The sequence below is a fragment of the Mercenaria mercenaria genome, chromosome 8 (assembly GCF_021730395.1).
Source record: "Mercenaria mercenaria strain notata chromosome 8, MADL_Memer_1, whole genome shotgun sequence".
NCBI lineage: Eukaryota > Metazoa > Mollusca > Bivalvia > Venerida > Veneridae > Mercenaria > Mercenaria mercenaria.
This window is the reverse complement of record NC_069368.1, coordinates 43,794,840-43,822,664: the sequence shown is the minus strand read 5'-3', so window position 1 is coordinate 43,822,664 and position 27,825 is coordinate 43,794,840. Positions and strand designations below refer to the sequence as shown.

Below are 27,825 nucleotides of genomic sequence, written 5' to 3'. Positions count from 1 at the left end.
AGGACAAAAAATCCCTGTCTGCATTGTTAGGACAAAAGCGAGTAGTTTTAGACTATCAAGATCCCAAGATGTGGATCACATTTTGGGCGAAGATACTCTTTCACATTGCAGTGTGATACTTAAGGCATTCATACACCTTCCATTTCATTCAGAGTTCTCGCTTAGCACACTGGTTTCACAAGCTAAATGCAATGGGTTCAAAACCTTGGCTCTTCATAAAAAAGAATACTAATAGTCTTTTGGATGTGACTTTAAAGTGAAGTCAGGTGTAAGAACCAGGGAAAACTTCTGGAGTTGGAGTTTCTTCTGTTTTGTACTGTTTGCCAAAACCTGCAATAATTGATGATCCTCAGGGGGAGTCACCTTGTGACGGCTGTAAATAAACTTACATATAAAAAAAACCAGTTTCTTCAATTTTTGTTTTCTTGATTAACCATAGTTTTACAACTGAAATTCTGGCAAAAATATGTTTTTATGCAAGTAATCACTGTTTTAAATTTACAGGAGATCTAATCACTGAGTATCTCGGCGAGGTTGTAAGTGAGCAAGAGTTCCGGCGACGGATGACAGAGGAGTACTCTCAGGAATGCCATCATTATTGTTTGAATCTGGACAGTGGCACAGTCATTGACGGCTACAGAATGGGAAACATTGCTAGATTTGTGAATCACTCCTGTGAACCTAATTGCGAGATGCAGAAATGGTAAGCAAATTTTGATCGGGTATATGGATGCAGAATTTGAGTTTTGGTGGTTGTATAGGCTGGTTATAGATTAGCTTTTCTTGGCATTTACCATTTGTACTGAATAAATTTTCATATATTAAAATACAGTTGAATAACTGAAGCAGAAGAAGATCTGTTTTACATGTATTCACTTTCAACAAAATGTTAAATAAATTGAGGACATTTGTTTGTTTCTGTGTGATATCAGATTATGTTGTCATCAATAAGAGAGTCTGTTTCTTATTTTTGTGAACGTGAAGTAGTTCGACTCAATGTAAGTCATTAGGATTTTGTTTGTTAAAAGGTAGTCTCATGTGTAAATAAATTTACAGGGGTCACTGTGGCCACGTGGTTAAGGTCACTGACTTCCAATCACTTGTCCTTCATCGATGTGGGTTTGAGCCTCACTCCGGGCGTTGAATTCTTCATGTGAGGGGGCCTTACAAGAGGTTGGTGGTTCTACACAGGTGCCGGCTCGTGATGAAATTATGCACAGAGGGGCACCTGGCGTCTTCCTCCACAATAAAAGCTGAAAAGTCATCATATGACCTAATTGTGTCAGCGCGATGTTAAACCCAACAAAATAAATAAATAAATTTACTCTTGGAAAAGTGTTTTGATTTCATAATTAAGACCTGAGATGAGCAGAAAGCTGCAGTAAATTGTACTGTCTGGAATTATAAGTCACTTTGCATATGCAAAATGTTATACTGCCCATTTATATAAATTTTGATATTTTATATTTTCTGCTTTCATATGTATGTCATGTTTTTGCAGGAATGTTAATGGCACGTATCATATGTGTCTGTTTGCCCAGAAGGATATAGAACCAGGAACAGAACTTGTGTATGACTATAACTTCCAGTCCTTCAATCATGATGCGCAGGTATTTATCACATATTGATTTGCAGTTTCAATTTACAGAGTAATGAAAGTGAAAACTCCCTGTTGTAAAATAAAATTGCATGATATAAAATTGGATATGAAATTGGAATTTGCATCAAGAGTTTCTTCAAAGCAGACAAAATCTCCCATGTATAAAATTGAATCTTAATTATTGGGTGTCTTCAAGCAAAAATTTAAATTTAATATTTTGGATCAATAATCTTTAAGCTACTTATTCAAAGTTGAGATGAAAAATTATCTTGATTCAATCTGAGTTTGATATCAGACATGTATGCATCAGACACTGAAGAATAAGTGAAGTTGAAATTTTTATTAAATGGAGTAAAACTCACATAGGTTTTATATTTTGTTCATTATTCGAAAGGCATCTCCAGACTGCTGACTCCTTTTGAAAAAGTGTTTTTGTATTTCACCAGGATACTTTATAAGTTTATACCAAAGTCTAGTCCAGAAAATAGGATGTTTGAATAGATGTTAACTTCTTGATTTGCTGCTTTTCTTAGAAAGATTGCAGCTATGAAATATCAGATTATAGTTATAATAAGCCATCTTGATAGCTGCATTGGTAATGCTATGCAATAGCCATTCACAAAATACAAATTTTAACAAATATTGAACAGACTTCATTTTTGCCCTAGTAGTTCTATGCACAATGGCAGTTAGGATATTTGTTACATAATCCTTATACTGAATGAAGACAAAATTTTATTTACCTCTAACACAAACGATAACACAAACGATACATTTAGTATATAGAAATTTTTTTGTAACCTCTTTAATATGACACTTTATTAACAGCAAACATGTAAATGTGGAAGCGAGTGTTGTCGTGGTATTATTGGTGGCAGAAAACAGTGGCAGAATGGACAAGCCAAACCACCGGAACGTTTACCCGGGAAAGTTATCAAGGGCAAATATGGGAAAGATAAACGTAAATCTAAAGTAAAACAGGAAAAAGGCAAAGACAGCCCTAAGGTTGGTGTTCTCAATTTGCCTTGTATATTTCTGTGTTTGTGTTTTCTGTTTTCATTGTTTTTCAAGCATTATGTGTAAGGATTTTGTGGTGTATAAATTGCGCTCCTAATGATATTGATAAAGACCTGTGTTTCATTTTGGACTGCTGGGAAAACTGTCTCTAAAAGTTGATGCATTTAATTGCTTTCCATTTCTGCTCAGTTACATTTGTGCATACACATTTAAGATATTCGTAATGACCATTGTGCTAGTGATAATTGAGAATAAAAGAGAGAAAGAATTATTGGTTTTGTATTGAAGATATATTTACAAAGAATGTATATAAATACACAACAGTTAATTGTTTTAAAATAAAATACTGTTGAACTGTGAATGTTTGTTGGAGACTAGTTTTAGTGGTTGCTGTGATACACAAAATTTAATCCTTATACAAGTAAACTGTGTTCTTAAAAACTGAAGTCTGTGAACTTTGACCATATAATAGCTGTGTGACCAAAACCATAGAATTTGATTCCAATGCAATTTAATTGTTTTTACAGTGTTTGTATATTCTTTTCTGAATTTTTATGCCCCCAGCATCTACTGATGCGGGAGGCATATAGTGATTGTCCTGTACATCCGTTTGTTCATTCGTCCGTCCGTCCATACGAGGTTAATCGACAGTTGTGTCTAGCATCAATACCCCTTACTAGAATGACTTGATACTTATGCAGATGTAACCTGTGACCATTCCTCATCTTCAGACATCACCTGACCTCAGTTTGACCTTGACCTCATTTTGGACTTAGGTTGCTTTATATGGGTCATCTCTTGGTTAACCAAATGGGACCGTTTCATCTAGCATCAGTACCCCTTACAAGAATGAATTGATACTAATACAGATGTAACCTGTGACCATTCCTCATCTTCAAACATCACCTGACCTCAGTTTGACCTTGACCTCGTTTTGGACTTAGGTTGCTTTGTATCAACAAGGATGCCACCGGGGGTATCAACATTTATTGAATGCAGCTCCTTGTTTATTTTGTTTTGTTTTGTTTATTTGCTTCCTTGTTTCTGAACCAATAAAAAATTTATTTCATGTTATGTGTCTGTAACAATTGTACACTTTGTAACACTTTGCAGATGAAATACCCGATCCAGCCGGTAATTACGAACTCCTCTTATGACCAGACAATGCCAGTAGCTGGCAGCACATCTATCCCAGCATACTTATCACCAATGTCCTTGAAACCCATCACAAAGAAGGAAAGACACTTTGCTCGCAAACATGCAATATTCTTAGTACGTAACTTGGACAGGTTGAGAAACAAATTACGACAAGAGCGGAGCGATCAGAAACCAGCTAATGATGAGGATTATGTGAAAGGCACACACTTTACAAAAAAAGGTGAGAGTAGTTTTTTAGGAGGTAAAAATTCTATCTAAATGCATTGCAGTGTATTTTCAGTTCTAGAAATTCATTTGTATTCTTGCATACAATTAACTCTGGAGAAGCTGAAGTAGTTATAGTATGACTTGCTAAAGTCACCCTGTTGGTCTGTCAACTGATCTTTTACCTTATCCAATTTCTTATATTCCAAAGTTTTGGTTATTTGGATGGCATTTATTCTGGAAATGAAAACTGAATCTTCTTATAAATTGTCTAAAATGGGTTTAAATTATAACATTTTCAGATGTGTTTATCACCCAACTGACAGCCCTGAAAACCTCTCGTTCAGTGAAGACAAGACGTCTCACTGTGGCTGAAGAAGACTCGGAGCTTGGAAAGATGGCAAGGCTTGCTGGAGTGTGTCGAGAAATATTTTCGGCCATCACATCGGCCAAAGGTTTGTCAGAGTGAAACTCACCATGCTGAAAACTGTTATTTATCAGGCATATTTAGTCTAGTATGGTACTACCTGTGTTGAAAAACTGAAAAGATTATTTAAAGCAAGTGTCAAGTAATCCTCTAATATAGAAAAAAGTCTTGACTGTATCTTTGTTGTTATGCTCACAGACATTTTTTGCATCCACTTTCAGAAATAAGCTGAAATTGTGTTTTCTTTTTTCAAAATGTTCATCTTGCATACCTACTAGAAGTTTTGCATGAACAAGAAAGGTTTAACAAAGTATATAGGTCTTCTTGTTTAACAAAGGTGTCTGTGGCTTTTACTGTCTTTCTTCTGTCTTGTTTTGCAAAGATATAATATAAGACTCTACGGAAGTGTTTCCATTTTCCAGATGATGATGGTGTATACCTGGCAACAGACCTGTACCATCTACCATCACGCAAGAAGCATCCACTGTATTATCAGATGATTGATGAACCCATTGATCTCACGATGATTGAGAATAAAATTCTCTCGGGAGAGTACCACAGTATTGACATGTTTGAACGAGACGTCATGAAACTTTTCCAGAATGTTGAGGTAAAATAGCTGTTCATATTTAGAAAAAACTGTATTCTTGTACAGATGTACACTTTCAGAAATTGTTTGTTGTGATGGGTTTAATGTTAAACTAACATAATTTTTCTAGTACACTATATTCAGAGAATTTATTCAATGCTTGAAAATAGGGGCTTATGATAGATACAATAGTTGCCATTCCATACATAAAATTATGGCCAATTTCTTGTTTAGAAATGATCTTTAATAATCTTTTTTTACAATATGCACTCTTGGTAATGGTAAAAGTAAATATTTTGTTCAGCCTAAAGTACTGCATGCCTGACAGTTGTCATAGCACATGATGTTGGTTTCAAGTAGAGAAGTTTTAGACAAGGAAAGGAGGTTCTCAAGAAATTTCAGATGGAGATTTCTGGCAAAAGAAATTTCTAATATTCTGGAAACAAAACATTCCATTGTTACAGTTCTACACACAATTTATTCCAGATGTATTGTGGCAAGAAGTCTGAGATGGGAGAGAGGATGAAGCAGCTGCGACTGGTATACCACTCTGCAAAGAGAGTTGAGATGAACCAACTGAACGAGATTCTTGGGCATGACAGTCTAGCTGATACACAGTCTGGCACTACTTCAGATGCGGAAAGTATGGACAACGTGCAAGTGCCCACTCCAGCCATGTCAACATCTGGAGAGTCGGATACTAGTGAGGGATTTGATAATAACAAAGGTAGCAATATTTTAGACAATCTCCATTAAGATAATCTCTTGTTCATTCAGTCACTGTAACATTAATTTACATATATATATCTATGACATATTTCTGTTTATTATAAATTTCTGTAATGATAACTTATGCAAAGGGCATTGATATTTTTAAAACCATTACTTTACCCTTCAAAATATATTAGAATTACTAAAGATATGCCCATAGCAAAGGACCAGTCAGTTATGTTGGTTTTGTGTACCTTATCATGTAAATAAGTTTTACTGAGGTTTATGATCATGGGTGCCATGAACGTTTAATTTTACTGTATCAGAATGTTACACTGATAATGCAAGAGATCACACATATGCATCTTTCTGTGTCATCCGTGTACTTTGCTCATAATTATGCAAAATCTTCTTTAAAATTCTGCATCTGGCCATTTATGCATATATTAAAGAAAGCTGTTAGAAATATTATGTGTATTTAGATGTGATTTTTTCATCAGGTGAGTGGACTGCAGGAGAGGATGAGGAAGAAGAAGTAATCAACTGTATATGTGGTATCTACAAGGACGAGGGCCTCATGATACAGTGTGAAAAATGCTACGTAAGTCATTCATCCAGCTTTGACCGTCAGAAAAATTGTGACATCATTTCTGGTATTCTGTTACTTATAGACAAAATTTAATGAATTTGAAAATGAATTTTACTAAGGTACCAGTGCATAGTAAAATAGGTAGTGTTCAGTTGATGGTAGCAAAATCATAAATTTTATTGGTATGACTCGGGAGTTCTCAGTATTTGATATTATTTCATAGTAGCAGATACATATGCATTTGAAAACAAAAACTTTTGATGTTTTAAAGTCCTTACTGTCATAGAGACATTGTAAAAGCTTGACAGAACAGGAGTTAAGTTTGAATGGAGATAGAATGACCAAACTATTATTTCCAATTAAAGCTTGACCCTGATGAGCTATATTAATAGAGATTTAGCTTTACTGAACAAGAAATAAACATTATTTTTAATTTTGATAGATCTGGCAGCACACAGACTGTATGAAGGTGAAAGGGGATGAAGAAAATTACCTGTGCCATGAATGTGATCCCAGACCAGTTAATAGGGTAAGATATGTAAACACTGCCAGATATGTCTTCTAGTAACTAATACTTTAACACATTCTCAACCCTTTTTTTTCACTATTACACATATTTTATAAATGAAACAAGATTGTGAGCATTACGGCTTCATTCTAATAGTACACATTCGTCAGAAAAATGAGTTAAAAGAATGGCTACAAAAATCAGTGTAATGAATATATTTTATAATGGGCATTTAAATATTTAACAGGAAGTTGAGATAGTAACCAATCCAGATGAGGAAGTAGTACATGAGGACGGGAAACGGTACTACATGACTTTAATGAGGGATGATATGCAGATTAGGCTTGGTTCCTGTGTTTATGTGATGAAAGAGAACCAGTCACGACGCTACTCCTACAAGAAGTCAGGTGGCTTGAACAAGGAACGTATGGACATATTCAGGATAGAAAGACTTTGGAAGAATGAGAAGTAAGGACTTCTTTGTTTAATGGAGTGCCCCTGCTGCGGTTAAAAATTTAACAAAAGTCAAAGCCTCTGCCAGTAATAGAAGGCTCTCTTTTGCCTCTAAATGGAGTAATTCTTTCCTTTCATCAAGAAATATTGTTTTATCAAACTGTATGCAATAGTTTGCAATGTTTTTATTGATGAATAAAGTTTCTCATAAAATGAAAACACTTAACATTAAGGGTATAGGAAACCTCTAGTTTTTGTCAGATTTTTTTTAAAAAAATCTAAAATTTCCAATATGTGCACAGCTGTCGACCAGAACAAAAAGAAATGAATATAAATTCTTTGACAGAAGCCAGATATATTATCAAGATATTTTTGTTGTCCTTAACTGTATATTTTACCTTTATGGCAAAATATGTGATTCCAATAACATTCAGTCACATGTTGTGAACAAACTTGTATAAAAAAATATATTTAGCACAGGAGATAAACGTTCTGGTAGCAAACAATGGGCACATTTTTCATTTGTTATCAGTTTGAACATTTTCCTGATTGTTTAAGCAAAATAAGGGTCAGTCCTCAGTTTTATCCTTTTTAATCTGATTCAAAATTAAGAAGTGACTGCCTCTGATCATCTGCAAAGTTAGTCCTTAATGTCAAACATGGTTTTTTTTTTGTGCTACAGGGGAGAGAAATTTGCATTTGGACGTACATATGTGAGGCCACACGAAACCTTCCATGAACCAACCAGGAAATTCTACCCAAATGAGGTATATTACATCTTTGGATATTTAGTCTGGTTTACAGTAACTGTTATTATTATCAGTATTCATTTTGGAACTTGCATGTTTGAAGTTCATTTTGTAATTTTACAATGTTTTACTCCTCAGTAAGTTGATGCTGACAAGTCCGTATCTTCAAGAAATTCAGTAATAGTGTTACAATAAGTTACTCAAGTGCAGTGAAAAGCTGGCACCAGATCAAGTTTAAGCTGCTTCAAAAGATTATATATCTAGATTTGTATCCTGGGTCAGTTTTTACCAGTCCATGTTTACCTTATGTTTTAGGTGTTTCGTACACAGTTGTACGAAAAATTCCCGCTGGAATCCATTGTTGGATATTGCTGTGTACTAGATCTACTTACATACTGTAAAGGTCATCCAAAAGGTTACAAAGAAGAAGATTTATACATCTGTGAATATCGTATGGATAAAACCCTACATCTCTTCCATAAAATCTCACCAAAGAACAGGTAAGCTTTGTTCAGATTGTGTAAAAAAAGTTGGGTTTTTTTTTTTAGGATTATTAACATAAGCTTACGTGCTATTTTTGTTGACACTTTTATTTACTTACTACCCACATTAAAATTTTGACACCTGTAAAGATTTGTAAAGGTGGTATAGAATTTCTTACATCTGTACATTCTATGCATACAGATTGATATCGCTAAAGATATTATTTAAAGTTACATGTGCATCTTTTGGTCCAATGTTCGCAAATTATTATTTGGTCTCAGCAGAGTTTGAGATTTGATTGTAAATTTTACAAACATTTTAAGATTATATTCCTTTTGAGGCAGACATTCAGTACTGAATAGTCATTTGAAAATTTTCTTTAACTTAACATTTAATTTTAAACATGCAATTTGATATATATGACAAGTTCAGTTTCATTATCAAACCTGGTCAAGCCTGAAAATGTTTCTTTATCATGAGGCCTGAACTTCTTTAAGGTATGGAATTTATTAGAAATATTTTTTAACTTGACTGTTCGGATAATAAATGTAGTGAGAGCTGTTGTACTCACCTGTTCATCGATGTCACACCTTGGTTAAAGTTCATATCTCCGTAACAGTTTCATATATTGAGTTAAAACTTCACACAAGGATTTTAGTCATCTGACCTACTAAATTAACCAAAGTTAAATTACTCATGGTTGAATTAAGAACAAGCTGTTGCCCTTTTAATGACTAAGAAAATTGTCTATTAAACTATCAAGCTGTCAGTTATAGCTGTATATATTGGACTGAAACTTCACAGTGCTTTCCAGTACTAATTTAGATAAGTCTTTGTTGAAATTAATACAAATTATGACCCTTTTTGACCTTAAAAATTTTGGTTAAAGATTTGTATGTTGCAAACTATTGAGCTGTAGGAACAGCTCTGTGTGCATGTAATGGATTGAAACTTTTCACAATACTTCCTAGCCATATCTGCCATACCTGCTAAAATAATCAAGTTAGATAACTTAGTAGAATATAAGTTTCGACTATGTAAGTTCGGTTAATGTGTTGCATGCAACTATCTATCAAGCTGTATCTGTCTAGCAACATGGCGCATTAGGTTGAAATTTCACAAGATGCATTCTAGTCATCAGGCCTACTGAAATAGTCAATTTAGAAAACTCGTTGTTGAATGTTTTGTAAATTATGGCATGTTTTTGCAAGCTCAGTAACAACTGAGACTTAACACAAGACGTCCATAGTAAACATACTTACATTCCAAAATTAGAGAACTCTTTGTTGAAATTTCTTGAAATTATGGCCCTTATTAGACTGAAGTTTTGCATGTATGTTGTTGACATTGCCATGTTAAAATTTTAATTTATGATAAATTATGATGAAATAATTCATTTGTTAGAAGTTGTCAAAAAGTCATGTGCACTGTCTTAAGGAGAGCTTTTGTTTAGGAAGTTTTTAACAAATAAGCCATGTTCTACTGATTAACAGGTTATTACATGAATTTCAGCCAGTATAATAGCGTTTCGTTTCTTTGTATTGTAGATATCCGGTGAATACAAAATCTTACTGTTTTGTGATGTATGACAAAAGACTGAACCCTAAAAGGACATACTCTGTAAGTTGATTGTTGTAATTGTGTATGTAGCTTAGCTTAATTACTATATATCTTTGCACTAAACTGCTTCCCTCCCCCTGAAACATTGTAACGTCTGGTTGCAATGCCATTTGCTTAAGTCTGCAAATATTATGGCCATGTTTTTTTTTTCCAGTATGTTCATTTACATAGGAATTGTAAAATGCTTATGGCACATGCTTACAGCTTTCCTAAATTAAGATAAAATGAGCCGCACCATGTAAAAATCAACGTAGTGCATTTGCGACCAGCATGGATCCAGACCAGCCTAAGCATATGCGCAGTCTGGTCAGGATCCATGCTGTTCGCTTTCAAAGTCTATTGCGATTAGAGAAACTGTTAGGGAACAGCATGGATCCTGACCAGACTACGCAGATGCGTAGGTTGGTCCGGATCCGTGCTGGTCGCAAATGCACTATGTTGGTTTTCTCATGGTGTGGCTCAAATCAAATCATCCTTTTACCATTTTTAAAATGAAGTCAGAATACCTGAGATTATTTATGGTCCTGAGTGCAAGTCATTTGATGAGTAGCTGTAATTAGAATATCAGTATAAAAATGAAGATAAGGGTCTGTCTGGCTGTATGTCCGTCTTTGTTTTGAAGGTTTTGAGGACTTAAAAAAAATGGCTATAGTTATGTGAAATCTTGGATTGTTTGGGGAACAACTGTGTGTTTCTTTAATTGTTTAAAAAGTTTGTTTACTTATTAAAGAGAGGAAACTATTTGAAATGATTTACTGTATTCGCTCAATTTTAATTTATGGTAAATGGCCTGTATAGTTACATTGATCTACTACAAAGACTGTTGACTGAAATGAAGTTAGAGAACTGCTGTAAAATAAGTCTAAATTCATTTCTACTTTGAAGATATGTTGCTCACAGCTTGTAAAAGCTAGTACATTTCAAAGCTTTCTACATTTTAGGCGTCATTAGATACCATAATGAAGAGGCAGGTAAGCCCAAAGTAAGTGGGCATTGGGCATATTGAACTGTATACATGGAATATTTATATGTAGTGTAGAAGGCAACATATGTAACTTAAAAAGGTAAATTAAAAAAATGACTAAACCAGGTAACCTGTTGGAAATACGATAAATTCACATCATAAGAGATATGTGTTGGGTGTTTTCGTAGAAATCAGTGGTTTTCTTTAAAAAGTAATTTTTTCAACAAGTCCTAACAACAGGTCGTATTGATTTTTTTGTAACATTCTATTGTTATACCATTGGGTTTGTCATCATTCATTTATAGCCTGGCAGTCCAATCAGAATATTTAATCATACTCTATTCTTTCTGTCGAGAAATTGACAAATGAGCCACGCCATGAGAAAACCAACATAGTGCATTTGCGACCAGCAGTCTGGTCAGGATCTATGCTGTTCTCAAATGGTTTCTTTAATTGCACTGGTCTTTTAATAGCATGGATCCTGACCAGACTGCGCATATGCACAGGCTGGTCTTGATCCATGCTGGTCGCAAAAGCACTAAGTTGGTATTCTCATGGCGCAGCTCAGATGAACTAGAAACACTGTCAACACCAGTTAACACAAGTGGAAACATATTGAGTATGTTTTCATGGATAAGGTATAAATTATTGGCAATTTCCCTCCCAGCTCATCTTTAATTTACGTAATAATTCTCAGGTCTGCGACCCTGTGTGTACGTGAAAGAAGTACTACCTGAAAAATTATTCTTAATCTTTAGCCTGTTCTGCCTTTGGGACCAGTGTAGACTAAGATCAGCCTGCACATTTTTGCAGGCTGATCATGGTCTGCACTGTTTGCTATTCAATCAGTAAATTTTCAGTTAATTATCCCTTGGAAAAATAAATGGTTTTGCCCAAATTGAATGATGGACCAGTCCATTTTAGAAATTTAGCAGGCTAAGGGTTAATACCAAATACATGTACAGATAAAACAATAGGGATACATTCAGTTGGGTTTTTTGTTGGTGTTTTTATTTTGCTTTTTGTTTTTCTTGAATGATGGCATATATTGCAGGTCTGAATTATTGTGTTGTATGCATTATATAATGTTAATAGTTAGGTGGTTTCATATTGGTTTTTGTATTTGTTAGACTGAGGCCAGAAGGATGGTCTAAGCCAATGTGAAATCAACTCATTATCCCCCGCAGATGAAATCGGGAGGGGGGTATTGAAATGGCGTTGTCCGTCCGTCAGTCCGTCCGTCCGTCCGTCCGTCCGCAGCCATTTCTCAGTAACTACTTGGTAGAATTTCATGAAACTTGAAATAAACATGAACCAACATACTGCGATGATGCCCGTCAAGTTTTTTTTTTGATTGGTCAATTTCCCTCAGAGTTATTGCCCTTGATTTAATAAAAAATGTCCGTCTGCAGCTATTTCTCAGTAACTAACAGGTAGAATTTCATCAGATTTGAAATAGACATGAACCAAGATACTGTGCTGATGCCCGTCAAGTTTTTTTTTTTTTGATAGGTCAATTTCCGTCAGAGTTATTGCCCTTGATTTAATGAAAAATGTCCGTCTGCAGCCATTTCTCAGTAACTAGCAGGTAGAATTTCATCAAACTTGAAACAGACATGAACCAAGATACTGCGACGATGCCCTTCAAGGTTTTTTTCGATTAGTCAATTTTCCATATAGTTATTGCCCTTTAATTGTTTAAAAATCCACAGATCTGTACATAACAAACCAACCAATTGGAAGAATTTCATTAAACTTCTTTCATTCTTTTCCATGAACATTTATTATAAACATGTGATGTTGTGTACCTACACCTGGTCACCACCTTACCTTGGTCCCCCCCCCCCCCCCCGACCTTTTTTTTTTTTTTTTTTTTCATTTTCTATCAATATTTATAATCAACATGTAAACTGTTGTCCCCCCCCCCCCCCCCCAGCCCCACCCAAACAAACCATTCATTTTCTTTTAATTTGATTTTGACTAATGAAATTATTTGCTTCTTGGTAACATTCTTAACTTTTTGCTGGATATATTTCTTTGCCGTTCCTCAACTCTGACCCTTTCGGCGGGGGATTCCAATTCATCGAATTTGCTTGTTTATCATTTATTCAATGACTGTTTTATTAATTAACTTCATAACTTTCTGTTGGAAAACATTTGTCTTTCATTATTGTAGTGCTTTGAATCACAGGACAATGTAAACTTTATCTTGATTTATAGAAGTGATTACTTTCAGATAAAAAAAAGAAAGTCAGTCTTACTTCCTTGTTAAACATGTCTTTTGTGATGAAAATCATTGCTGCAAACTCTGCCAATTTCAGATTTCAGTTGGAGAGTCATCCTGAAGCAAGTAAACGCAATGCTTGGTTCAGTTTTATAAGGCAGACTGCCACTGTATTCAAACTTGAATGCTTGTGTACTAAATTGACCAGCCAGAACACTGTAAATTTAGTGACAGTCCTTCGTTAATCCCGTTATTCAGATAAAATTACTGAAAGCCAATTTTTGCGGCCACAATATGCACTTCAGTCCTCTGTTGATTTTAACATCTTATAATGATCACAGTTCATGAATTTACTGTAGGATAAAGTGCAATAAATTATTTCTTATCTGTATGTCGAATAAAATAATATTAATAAGTTTATTAAGGTGTTGACAAAACTTGAAACATCAAGATGATGTCAATTTTCCTGCTAAAAATAGATCGTGATATTGGGTAGGTTGACTGAACCAGTCAGAAGTTGTGTCACTTTTGGCCAAGTTGATTAACAAGTCAGAGTAAAGGAATGAGATAATGGCCCAGAAAATCCTGTATTGGCGGAGATGAAGCAAAATATTGCCTATAAGTATTGCACTAAATATTACTTAGTTAACCTTTAGCCTGCTGGCGGCAAATGATTCTGCCTTTGCGACCAGCGCAAACCAAGATCAGCCTGCACAACTGTGCAAGCTGATCTTGGTCTGCACTGTTCGCTGTGGAGTCTGTAAATTTTCATTGAACACCCATTTGAATAATAAATGGTATTGCCCAAATTGAATGATGGACCAGTCCATTTTAGAAATTTAGCAGGCTAAAGGTCAATAAATTGGGGTAATGTCATGGTTTTATTTCAATGTTGGTATTTCAGCTAGCGCATATATGGATGTATATACATTTCAATAAATGTAGCAGGTCTTAGCAAAAAAATTTGGCTTGATATTTTTGACAACAGGCTTCTCAACAAAGATATCTCTTAGACTCTATTTTCAGCAGTTTTGATCTCTAGTTGAATGAAACTTATGATCTCAAAATATTACATAACAACTGTGTACAAACAACTATTTCACTTCAAAAGAGTTACCTATCTTTTGTTCCAAAACCAAAACCTCTTTTTAAGAATTCAGTTCTTATTTCTGACTACCTTGTACAATATTTTGATGTAATGTTGAATGTACTTGAAAATTTTACCTGGATTGTACATCATGACTTACCAAGGCAGGCAGATAATGTTAAAAGATGTAATTATTTGAACAGTAGCAAAACTTTCATTAGTAACCTCTGCAAAAGTCAGCCATTGACCTGATGCCACCCTCTTTCTAATAATATATATTACTGGTAGCATTTATGGTTATTATACTTGTTACAGCCACATGAAGTGCCCGAGTCGTACAAACGTAACTGGCGGGAGAAAAGTTCAAGCAGCACAGAAGGACAGCAGGACAAAAAGCCGGTTATAGATGAGGAGGATAATGTCCCTTTACTCAAAGTTAAGATTGAAAGGGTAAGTACATACGGTATTGAATTGGTTGTGTACTGTCAAACTGACTTTGAATCACCTTGACTATTATAGCTGCGGGTTCAAATTCTGAAAATGATGTAAAATTTATTGCTCTTCCCAGGTGCATGTGCTTAAAATAATGTACAAGTTTGTCTGTGTGTTTTCTTTTTCATCTAAAACTTATGAACAGATTTGGTGTGGAATAAAACCACAATCAAATTCACATGAAAAATAAAGTCTTGTCCTCGCAATGATAAAATAATGTCAAAATAAAAAAAGCTGACATATTTCACACAGTTACACAAAAGAGAAAAGATGTAAAATCCAGCATCCAAATGTCCATCATAGTATATACAATAGTTAAGTTGGTACTAAATGAAGTTTCTGTCATTCTGAGATCAAGTTTTTAAATAAAACAATCAGACCTAAATGCAAATAACATGGCAAAAACCTCACACAAGCTTATATTGTTGACTAGAAACATTCTATAACTGTAACGTTTTTGTTTTTTTCAGCGGAAAGAGAAACGAGAAAAGGTGAATAAGATTATGGATTCATTGAGCAAAGGTGTTGCTTCTCCGAGCAAGAAAAGGAATGATTTGTCATACCTCCTAACTAATACCCACTATGATAGATGAGATAGTCTAACTGGAATTGAAAGTATGTCAGAAAATATGGGCAAGTCAGATACGGACTAATTTAAGTGGAGAAGTTTTGAATAAGGTGAATACAGACTAATCGAAGTGGAGAAGTTGTGTGTAAGGAGAATACAGACTTATTGAAGTGGAGTTGTGTAATGAATGAAACACAAAGAGCAGAGGATGCGGTTTCCCTCAAGTGAAAATTTGTAGAAATAGAAAAGTTGTGTAAGGAGTTAAAAGCAAGGAGATTATTATTCTGTTATTTCTAGTGAAAATTTATAGAAGCAGTAAAGTTTTATAGTGTTTGAAACACCAGATGTTAGGGATACAAATGTAGATATGAAAAAAATGTGTTTGTGTAATTGGATGTAAAAGTGACAATACCTATTTGTGTCAGAAAGAGCTGATATGAAACTCGGAAGGAAATGAGTCTGTTGGGTTGGCTACACATAATGTTGTTTAATTAAATAGCTAAAGACACTTGTCACTTTGTGCATAGATCTGTGCCATCTAAAGCAGCCTGAGTATTTCATATATTAGGTGAACTGATGTGTGAGGTGTGATGAAAACCATCATAAAATGTTTGGTTTCAGTGTTAGTGATGTAAGATAAGAAATGGATGTGTTTGTAGTTTGAATGGTTGTATTGTTAATAATGATACTCAAACTCAACCGGAAAGACTTCATCACTTTTTGCCTGGTTCCAGTCCTGTTGAGGATTTGGAGCATCTAAAAGACAGTACCTTATGGTCTGGTACCAGTGTAGCAGAAGTGTTAAATAATTCATTAAATGGCAACATTTAGTCATTATAAAAAAAAAATGTTCGTTTTTTACACATATTCATTTTGCCATATAGTAATTGTGTTAATCTGAGTGCAATACACTATCTATAGTTTGATGCTCATTTATTTTTTTCCTAAAATGGATTCTTGGATGGATTTTACACATTTGTGGACTTTTTAATGGACTGATATTGTACATACTTGAAGATTTGTAAAAAAAAAAACAATCTTTTGCTCTTTTCTTTGTACAAATATTTTTCTTTTGATGTTTCTATTTTGTAGATAATACGCTTACTAGTATTTGTGTAAATAAGGGGATTTTATTGTCAATGTATTGACTGTTTTATTATCTTGTATGTTTTGCCATATTCCTGATATTAGCAACAATATCTGAACCAACATGTTTTGTACATAATATTGTAGTCTTTTAGTCTTACTACCTTTATATGATGTGTACATTGTATATATAGATGTGTATATATAAAGATAGTGTAGAATATTGCAGTTGAAATCTGTGTATGAAATTAATTGTATTATTTTTTTAAGACATATCGAGTTCTGTGTGTGATTTTGTCTCTTTCTGTGTTCCATTTTTTCGTTGCCATTTATTTTTGGGTTTTCTCCAGCGAATACTAAATACTTGCTAATTTTCTCGCATGTTTTTACTTTTCTTTTATAAATTATTGAGGGCACTGTCTTCCAATAGAACATTTAAAGTAGTGATCTAGAAAATTGCAGTTCATTTGGAATCAGTGAATGAATGCAGACAAGTGGGTAAAAAATACATCTTAGAGGGTTAGATGTTTGTGAAAGCCTTTGTTAATTTCCTTTTAGATTTTTACTGCACTTTTTTATGGGTAGGCAGGCAGTGGAGTATGGTTTATTTGAGCCGCGCCATGAGAAAACCGACATAGTGGGTGTGCAACCAGCATGGATCCAGACCAGCCTGCGCATCTGCGCAGTCTGGTCAGGATCCATGCTGTTCGCTTTTAAAGCCTACTGCAATTAGAGAAACCATTAGCGAACAGCATGGATCCTGACCAGACTGTGCGGATGCGCAGGCTGATCTGGATCCATGCTGGTCGCAAACCCACTATGTTGATTTTCTCATGGCACGGCTCATTTTATTTTTCACATTTTTACCCTGGACAGATTTTAAAAACAGGTTTACAAAATAGAAATGGCTGAGGTCGCATGGAAGTTTTATAAAGGAGTGAAAATACATACTTTGACCGTGTGGGTACAATGTGTTATCGGAGATTTCTGTTGATAATGTTTAAGGTTTAGACAGTCACATTTGGAAATACCAGTCAGTAAAATGAAGCTTTGTTTAAAATTGTGGTATTTTACATCAGTTTACAGTTAAGTATTTACAGTAAGTGTCACAAAGATTTGATCTCAGGAGTTATGATACTTAAACCTTACCCAGCTAAATTTCTATAATGAATTTGTCCATCTTTCAATTTTGACAGTATCATTAACTGTTAAAAGGGGTGCTAAACAAAAAGATACTGACTTGACAATGAATATTGCAGATCATGATCAGACTGCATGGATGTGCAGGCTGATCATGATCTACACTGGTCGCAAAGGCAGAATTAATTCTGTCTTTGTGTCCAGCAAGATCAAGGTTAATAGTTACATGCTATGCATGTCAAATGGAAGTGGTAGAGGTGTCTTAGCTAACTGTTATTGTTCAAAGACAGAAATGTTAAAATGGTTCTGTAGTTGTGTTAGAAGTCTGTAATATTTTATTTTCTTACAGCAAAAGTTCTCTTTTTTTGCATTGACAATTACATTGTGTCAGTAAATTGTTTGATACTGGAGTTACCCTCCAGTCTCCCTGTTATAACCTCCTCCGGTACATTTACATTTTGACAGAATAACAGTTCATTGTTGTTTTTGTTGTTTATCATAAACTTTGATAATTAAACTGAAGCTTGGTCTTCAAGTTATGCAGCTGCATACACATTTAAACACTTTTATATGCATTATGAATAGTTTTGAACAGTTACGTAGGCTGGTCGCTTACATGTTTCTGTATATAAATATTTTGTTATCAAAATTATGTAATGTTTATGAATAAAATGAAACATCATAACAGTCCAATTTTTCCCTGTTTGCAAAATCACAAAAATGAGATAATATAGCTTTTAAGCAAGTATTTCAAGTATTTTAATTTTATTATTCTTGTTGCAGTTTGAATGCACTTAAAGTTTAATGTGAGATGGTCTGTGTACCTGACTGATAAGCTACATGCCATTTATTGATAACAATAGCTGCCTAGCTTTTATCTAATGAATAAATTTACTTTCTGTTAAATGCTTGTAGTAAAGTGTTTAGTGCCATAATATATATATAACTCTACAGCATGCATAGGGCAAACAGTTTCCTTTATCTACAAAGTATTATTCTTCTTTGAATGCCACTTTTGAATGCTTAAACCATTTAGTTGTTGTTGTTGTTTTTTATGCCCCCACTTTGCGGCGGTGGTGGGTGGGGGGGCATATAGATTTGCCCTTGTCAGTCCACCAGTCCTCCGTCCGTCCGAAAATGTTGTGTCGCGCCTAGCTCCAAAAGTATTTGACACAAAATTTTACAAGAATGTTGGTCAGCATGTGCAGTTGTGCACCTGGGGTTTCGCTTCCGGATTCATTCAGTCGTGTAGGAGTTATGGCCCCTGAATTAGTTGAAAATTGGTCATTTTAATGTTGTGTCGAGCGTAGCTCCAAAATTATTTGACCTAGAGTCACCAAAGTTTACAGGAATGTTGGTCAGCATGTGTAATTGTGCACCTGGGTTTCGGGTCCGGATTCATTCAGTATTGTAGGAGTTATGGCCCCTGACCTAGGAAAAAATTTGTGTCGTTTGTCATATAGTGGGGGCATCTGTGTCCTATGGACACATTCCTAGTTTTTCACTCTAAACATGAAACATAGTACAAAAATCTACATTGTAGATGTAATGGCTATTGTTAAGGTTTGTTAAACAGAGCAGCTTATCTTGTTATGGTAGGGCTTCACTTGATACATATGTTTTGATTTACAACATACTGTTTGATCCACCTATTAAACTGGTAACATGATTTTTTGGATGAATTGTTTTTTTTTTGTTTTTTTCAAAGGTCAGATATAAATATTAGTCTCCTAGGGTGGTAGTACAATTTAAATTTTTGAATAACTTTAATTATGATAATTTTATGGCATAAAATGTATTTTTCCCATTATAGAAAAATCAGGCAAAATCACAATTTTGGGGTAGTGGTGGGGAGTGGGGGTGTTAAGAAACCAGCCAAAATATGAAATGGATTGTCCGGTTTTAGATAAGTTCCTATTTGTTTAGAATGATATAAGCGGTATTGTTTCATATTTCAAGAGAAATGGGGTGGGGGGGGCGGGGATCTTGTTACAAAAACTGCGGATCAAATAGTTGTTCACTGTTACTTTATCATTGTTACAGTATTTCACATGGAGGGGTTTGACAATCTCGATTATCTCTGGTATTTTAGTTCTAAATGTGGGTTGAAATTTCTATCTACATTTTTTAAACTGCACAGTGGTGTGAAACTTGGTATGTTTGATTACCTCAAGCCTAGACATGACGATTTGGAGAGAGTAAAGTTTGTATAAGAAAATCGTGTATCAATTAATTAATGAAATTGTGTAGTCAGTTAAATAATTTAAGTTCAAATATTGTCAAATCAAATGTTTAAATTTTCAAAAATGAAGAGTAAAAAATCGTTGTAACCACAGTGACAAGTTCGATTTTGTTAACATAATTATGCACAAAGATGAGTACAGTTCTGGGAAAATAAGATTTAAAAAATCAGACCTGATATTATAATGACAAAACACTTTGATTTACACATCTCCATCTACAATAGAATTCAGGCATTAAATCGTATGATAGAAAGTTGCTAATCATTTGTAAGACAGTCAAATCTATCTAAAATAAAGGCAATTACTTTATAAATACCTGAGAATGAGTCTTGCCAATCTTTTTTCTCTTTCTTTCAATAAGTTCTGTTTTTAAAATGAGAAAATTCAGTCTGCAACTTCATGTAGACAACAAGCATTGATTTAATGCATTTATTCAAAGTAAAGTTCAGTTTGGTGAATGAATTTCAGGTTTATCTGAATGTAAAATACATGAAGTTCACATTTCAGTTACAGCTGTTAAAAGAATACTTGGCAGACTGTACAAACTTCATTTTAAGCCTTGCTAAAACAGTTTTAAGTTCAAATTTTATTAAAATTTTCCAACAAATCTTTGCTTTCAGCAATATATGCAAAACATATTTAAATATATACAAATGATACTATAAATCACTGGAAATTTGACATACATACAATATAAGCTTAAAACGTATTTTGTTGTTTTGTTTTTTGACATATTGCATATAATGATTTTTTTTTCAATGTGAAAGTTTAAGTTGTTTACTTCATAAGTAAATGGAAAAATGAAAATAATTTTTTTTTTCCCCACAAAATTTATCTTTTCTTGTAAGTATAACTGCCTTGTAATACACATCATTGTGTTGTTATGTTATAAATATTAATCGCAGAAAGTGGTCAGTCTTCTTAAAATGTTTTGAAGTCGCTACTTTTTTTTTAAAGATGAAATTGTATATTTGTTAAAATATTGTTTTGTGACATAGTGTTAGTCCAGGCTTAGATGTTCAAGCATTAAAGCAGCATGCCTGAAGATTCAGGTAGTATTGCCCAAACGATTATGCATTTATATCTATTAATAAAAAGTATAACATTTTATTCCCTGCTTTGGGGCAATATTTAATCATTGGGTTAAATCTATTTCAAAGACTTTGTTTTTGCTGGCACTTCTACATATAAATTTTAATTTAGAATAAAACTAAGATTATTACAAAAATTGTGGAATTTTAAAACTTGGGATATTTTCACAGAAATCTAGGGGCGTGCTGCTTTAAGAGGAGGTACAACCAATTTGACTGAATGATCTCCCTTGTTATTTGTTCCTATATGATTCATAGGGAATGTACATGACATGTGTAGAACCTATCTTAAAGCATTTGTGTGAGCTTATCAATTATGTTATTTATGACTTTGTTGTGACTATAATAAAATGTTTAGAGATTGAGAAGTTTATCATGTTGCTTCTTTTTCCACCTGTTTGCTTACCTTTTATCACTTAACCCTCAAAACTGTTGTCTGGAATCATTGTTTGTGATGAAGAATTCATTCATGAGAAAAAGACGTCCAACTGACACGTGGAATGTTGACGGTTCTGTCCAGGTGCCCGCCCACGGCAGAAATGATATCTAGCGTCCACTATCAAAAGCTTGGAAGTGGTCATACTACTTATGACCTAAAATTATGTTTTTGAAATTTATGGTATGAAAAATCTATGTCACCTAGGCTACTGGAGTGTTACAAACTTCAAAGGATGGCGTTCCAATAAACTATCATGGTCAAGGGAGATAAAACATATTTTTGTCCAGAAATACTGGACTAAGAAATGCAACAAATGTAGTGCTATGGAAATATTCTGAAGAGCTCACTGCTATGTATAATGTTAAGAACAATAAAAAATATGCCCGGAAAAGTGTATTATCTCATAGATTCATTAGACAGCCAATATTCAAATATTTCAGTTTTAGCTCGGCAGAATCATACAGCCAGAATTCAGATGTCATAATTTTGTACCAGTCTTAATGGCACTTTATCATAACGCATGTCTTAATACAGACTTCGGTGATATTTGGTCATTTTGGAACGGCCTCTGTGTGCCGAGTGGTTAAAGTTGCTGGTTTTAAATCACTTGCCATCCACTGATGTGAGTTCCAACCTTAAAATTCTTCATGTGAGAAAGCCATCTAGCTGGCTTATGGAATGTTGGTGGTTCTACCCAGGCACCAGCCTATGATGAAATAAAGCACAGAGGGGCAGCTGCAGTCTTGTTGTAAAGTAACTCTGAGTCATATTTTCTACTTGGTCAATATGAAATATTGTGAGAACATATATCTTCATTAAACCTAGTCAAGCTAGCCAGAAGTTCAAAATTTAGGTCACTAGGTCAAAATTATAGAAATACCTTTTAATGTAATAAGTCTAGAGTTCAATTTTGTTATACATGATCAGCATAAAAAAGTATTGTGTAGGAATTCTAGGTCAAGTTGAAAGTGGGTTAGTTACCTTTTGTCAAAAATTAACCCTTGGTAAAACCATTGAAAAACCACCTAAACACGTTTAAAGCCACTTTTATACCCTGTCAAATAAAGGTTAGGTGTTAACACGGGTCATCTCGCAGTTGGTCTATCTGTTGCAAAAAAATATTGTGGAGTGAAAAAACTTACACAACTTATAAAAGTTTCCAATGATTATGGTCACCGAGAAGTGTAGATCTGAGTTTTTGACATGGAACACTCCACCACCACCACCATCCTACCCTTCTTTCACTCAAATTAACAATTTCCAGTTTTAAATGGATTCTGATCAAATTTCATGACGTGTAGATTTATATGTCTTATTTTTCTGGTATGGAAGATGTGTCTGCACGCACAATATAAGCTCTAGGTTTTTTTTTTCTAGAAAACAAATTAAGCCAGTAATAAAGTAAGCCAAATAAAATGGAGTAATTTATTTTTTCCTATTTGGTCATCATATAGGGATTATCTTTATCAAGATGACCACTTTCCAAAATGAAAATTCTCATTTTTCTGTAACACATACATTTCTAAATAAAATCTTTCGTTAATAAAAGTTACGAGAGGACATACACCTACAAAATAACATTTTAGTGTCTTCTTTCATGGTGGGGAAATGCACCTTTTTCACTTTTATACCCCACTCCTTGTTGGTGGGGTATAGTTTGTTCATTCGTCCTGATTTCGTGTCCGTTCTGTAACTTTATCATTCGAGAATGAATTTCAAACTAAATCTACTTTACTTACTTTTTGAATTATCTCCCTTAGTGAATGTCCGTTCTGTAACTTTATCATTCGTGGATGAATTTCAAACCAAATCTACTTTACTTACTTTTTGAATTATCTCCCTTAGTGAATGTCCGGTCTGATTTCGTGTCCGTTCTGTAACTTTATCATTTGTGGATGAATTTCAAACTAAATCTAGATCTACTTTATTTACTTTTTAGCTCACCTGTCACAAAGTGACAAGGTGAGCTTTTGTGATCGCGCGGTGTCCGTCGTCCGTCCGTGCGTGCGTGCGTCCGTAAACTTTTGCTTGTGACCACTCTAGAGGTCACATTTTTCATGGGATCTTTATGAAAATTGGTCAGAATGTTCATCTTGATGATATCTAGGTCAAGTTCGAAACTGGGTCACGTGCCTTCAAAAACTAGGTCAGTAGGTCTAAAAATAGAAAAACCTTGTTACCTCTCTAGAGGCCATATATTTCACAAGATCTTCATAAAAATTGGTCAGAATGTTCACCTTGATGATATCTAGGTCAAGTTCGAAACTGGGTCACGTGCCTTCAAAAACTAGGTCAGTAGGTCTAAAAATAGAAAAACCTTGTGACCTCTCTAGAGGCCATATATTTCACAAGATCTTCATAAAAATTGGTCAGAATGTTCACCTTGATGATATCTAGGTCAAGTTCGAAACTGGGTCACGTGCCATCAAAAACTAGGTCAGTAGGTCAAATAATAGAAAAACCTTGTGACCTCTCTAAAGGCCATATTTTTCATGGGATCTGTATGAAAGTTGGTCTGAATGTTCGTCTTGATGATATCTAGGTCAAGTTCGAAACTGGGTCACGTGCGGTCAAAAACTAGGTCAGTAGGTCTAAAAATAGAAAAACCTTGTGACCTCTCTAGAGGCCATATATTTCATGAGATCTTCATGAAAATTGGTCAGAATGTTCACCTTCGTGATATCTAGGTAATGTTTGAAAGTGGGTCACGTGCCATCAAAAACTAGGTCAGTAGGTCAAATAATAGAAAAACCTTGTGACCTCTCTAGAGGCCATATTTTTTATGGGATCTGTAAGAAAGTTGGTCTGAATGTTTATCTTGATGATATCTAGGTCAAGTTCGAAAGTGGGTCACATGCCTTCAAAAACTAGGTCAGTAGGTCAAATAATAGAAAAACCTTGTGACCTCTCTAAAGGCCATATTTTTCATGGGATCTGTATGAAAATTGGTCTAAATGTTCATCTTGATGATATCTAGGTCAAATTCGAAACAAGGTCATGTGCGGTCAAAAACTAGGTCAGTAGGTCTAAAAATAGAAAAACCTTGTTACCTCTCTAGAGGCCATACTTATGAATGGATCTCCATAAAAATTGGTCAGAATGTTCACCTTGATGATATCTTGGTCAGATTTGAAACTGGGTCACGTGCCTTAAAAAACTAGGTCAGTAGGTCAAATAATAAAAAAACCTTGTGACCTCTCTAGAGGCCATACTTTTCATGGGATCTGTATGAAAGTTGGTCTGAGGGTTCATCTTGATGATATCTAGGTCAAGTTTGAAACTGGGTCAACTGCGGTCAAAAACTAGGTCAGTAGGTCTAAAATTATTAAAATCTTTTGACTTCTCCAGAGGCCATATTTTTCAATGGATCTTCATGAAAATTGATCTGAATGTTAACCTTGATGATATCTAGGTCAGTTTCGAAACTGGGTCACGTGCGGTCAAAAACTAGGCCAGTAGGTATAAAAATAGAAAAACCTTGTGACCTCTCTAGAGGCCATATTTTTCATGAGATCTTCATGAAAATTAGTGAGAATGTTCACCTTGATGATATCTAGATAAAGTTCAAAACAGGGTCACGTACCTTCGAAAACTAGGTCAATAGGTCAAATAATAGAAAAACCTTGTGACCTCTCTAGAGACCATATTTTTCAATGGATCTTCATGAAAATTTGTCAGAATTTTTATCTTGATAATATCTAGGTCAAGTTCAAAACTGGGTCACATGAGCTCAAAAACTAGGTCACTATGTCAAATAATAGAAATAGAAAAAACGACGTCGTACTCAAAACTGGGTCATGTGGGAAGAGGTGAGCGATTCAGGACCATCATGGTCCTCTTGTTTAATTATCTCCCTTAGTGAATGTCAAGCCTGATTTTGTGTCCAGTCTGTTACTTTATCATTCTTGGATGGATTTTGAAAACACTTTGCACCAGTGATCAGCATGACATGACTAAGTGTCATTTTTAAGCTCACCTGAACTTTGTTCAGATTGAGCTGTAAGTATATGTTAATGGTCCGGCGTCCATCATCTTGCGTCCTGCGTCAACATTTTTACTTAAACAAACTACTGTTTAGAATTACACCAAACTTGGTCAGTAGCATCCTGGCATGGATCTCTATCACATTTGTTCAAATGATTTACCTTGGTCCCTTTTTGGGGCCACAAGAGCTTAAAATAGAAAAACCTTTAAGTAACTTATTGTCATGAAGCGCTTGATGGATCTTCATCAAACTTGGTCTGTGTCATCATTATAAGGTTTTCTCCCAATTTTGTTCAAACAGGAACAGGGACACTTGGCTTCTTTTAAGGGCCGCTAGAGCTTTTGGTGCATGACAGCAAAATATAGAAACCTTTAAATAACTTTAGTTTTAATGAACAGCTTAAAGGATTTTCACCAAATCTAGTTAGAAGCAAAGTCAGATGATTAAGGTTTTCTTCAGGTGAGCAACTTAGGCCCATTTGGGCATTTTGTTTAAATATCTCCCTTTACTGAACATCTGTCCAGATTTCCAGTATCATGGATGGATTTGAAAGAATATAATTGGCACCAATTATCAGCACGATATGGTGATGTATCTTTTGCAAGAACCATAACTATCCTTCTTTCATTAAATGTTCTTGTGCAGGGCAACTCTAAAACTACTTTAAGCAATGTTCATAAATTGCACACAATGATGGACGACATTTCGAGGAAGTACATTGTACATAGTCCATAAAATAATCGTCTTACTTTTTGAATTATCTCCTTTTATTGAATATCCAATCATTTTGTGTCTGGTCTGTAACTTTGTCATTTATGGATTGATTTCGAATAAGCTTTGCACCAATAATCAGCATAACATGACGATATTTCGCGGGCAAAAAACTTAAGTCAATCCCTCTTACTTTTCAAATTATCTCCTTTTACTAAACAGCCTCGATTTCTTGTCCTAAGTCTGTAACTCACTGTGTCATTTATAGATTGATCTCAATCAGCATGGCATAAAAATATTTGTCATGTGCAAGAACCATAACTCTACCCTTCATTCTTTTTCATTTGTCTCATTTTCTTGAGTGTTCTTGTCCAGGGCATAACTTTAAAACTACTGTAGAGATATATACAAATCGAACACAATGGTAAGGACATTTAGAGGAAGTGCATGGACCATAACTCTACCAAACCTATCTTGTAAATTATCTTCCATTATTGATTTTTTTTATACAAGGCTGCTTGTAAAACAATGATTATGCACCCCCGCCCCCCACGATGGTTTGTCCCATTTTCAGTTTCGTGATCATCATTGCATTGACTTTTGACCTACTACCCTACCACCCCCTAAAAATAAATACATAAACAAAAGGGGTCATAAACTTCATAAGCCCAATCACACTATCAACTTTGAAGAAACTAGATCGAGTGGTTCTAAAGTTATTGCGCCAAAATGTTTTTCAAGCTTCAAGACCTTTGTCCTTTTTCTTGCCCATAAAATTTGTGACGCGAAATTTATATTTTTCTTATATCTATAAAGTCGACTGTTCTGGATTAAATATATACCTTAATGCAATACTGTCTCTATAAATTCAGTGTATCTTCAAAATCCAGTTGGGTTATTGAGTTTGTTTGTACTGCTGTGCGCTTTACCGTTATTGGTCGATCAAAAAAAACAAAACAAAAAAACTACAAAAGTACATATACATGCAAAATAATATTTTAATGTCTTGTTTCACAGTGGGGAAACGCCCCCCCCCCCCCCTCCCACCCCTTCTTGGGGATGGTATATGGTAAATAAAGCATATATACTATATAGAGAAAACACATTCTAATGTAATTTGAACCAGAGGTACTAAAAAGCCTCAGGTGCCAGAAAGAAAGAAATCTCACCCGAGAAAAAAAACATTTCATTTTTTTGTCGCAAAACCCCATATAGATTGTCTTTTGAAAGTGCTTTCAAGTGGTCCAGTTACCCCAGACATGCCGAGTAACTCGATAATGGAATCATGAAAAAAACAAAAACGAGAGATCCACAACATTTACTGAGAAAGAAGTTCGCGTACGTTTAACACTGTACATACAATTAAATGAATATGCAACCAAGCAAAATAATAGCAGCCTCTGTTTAAACGAGTCTGTTCAAGTATTTCCATGATGATGGTTTGATGAAAGTAGTTGTTTCCAAAATGATATACAATTTCTAATTTAAAAAAAAATGTTACGAATTTTCAACGAATAAGAACGTGAATATATCTTCCTAAAAAAACTGACAGCGAAGATTTTTAACAGTTTTTAATTGCAAATAAGGAATTTTTAGCTGTTTGTTCACCTTGCGCTGGAGTAGCAACACTCGAGTAACGAGTTCACTCCATAACGGGAAGAAGAAGAAGAAGAAGAAGAAGATTATG

General features: G+C 34.6%; 1 protein-coding gene across 1 annotated transcript in view; it reads left to right on the top strand.

Moving 5' to 3' along the window:
• The window catches only part of LOC123566480 (uncharacterized), a 121,007-nt gene extending 99,633 nt beyond the window's left edge, over positions 1 to 21,374 (top strand). Inside the window, exons 10-24 of the mRNA XM_045360618.2 lie at positions 505 to 703; positions 1,502 to 1,610; positions 2,429 to 2,605; positions 3,731 to 3,995; positions 4,282 to 4,434; positions 4,829 to 5,016; positions 5,482 to 5,722; positions 6,207 to 6,307; positions 6,738 to 6,824; positions 7,051 to 7,271; positions 7,939 to 8,023; positions 8,321 to 8,505; positions 10,036 to 10,108; positions 14,699 to 14,833; positions 15,346 to 21,374. Coding sequence (XP_045216553.2) covers positions 505 to 703; positions 1,502 to 1,610; positions 2,429 to 2,605; positions 3,731 to 3,995; positions 4,282 to 4,434; positions 4,829 to 5,016; positions 5,482 to 5,722; positions 6,207 to 6,307; positions 6,738 to 6,824; positions 7,051 to 7,271; positions 7,939 to 8,023; positions 8,321 to 8,505; positions 10,036 to 10,108; positions 14,699 to 14,833; positions 15,346 to 15,468 — 2,342 coding nt within the window. The 3' untranslated portion in view covers positions 15,469 to 21,374. The remainder of the gene's footprint in view (positions 1 to 504; positions 704 to 1,501; positions 1,611 to 2,428; positions 2,606 to 3,730; positions 3,996 to 4,281; positions 4,435 to 4,828; positions 5,017 to 5,481; positions 5,723 to 6,206; positions 6,308 to 6,737; positions 6,825 to 7,050; positions 7,272 to 7,938; positions 8,024 to 8,320; positions 8,506 to 10,035; positions 10,109 to 14,698; positions 14,834 to 15,345) is intronic.
• The last annotated feature ends 6,451 nt before the right edge of the window (positions 21,375 to 27,825 follow it).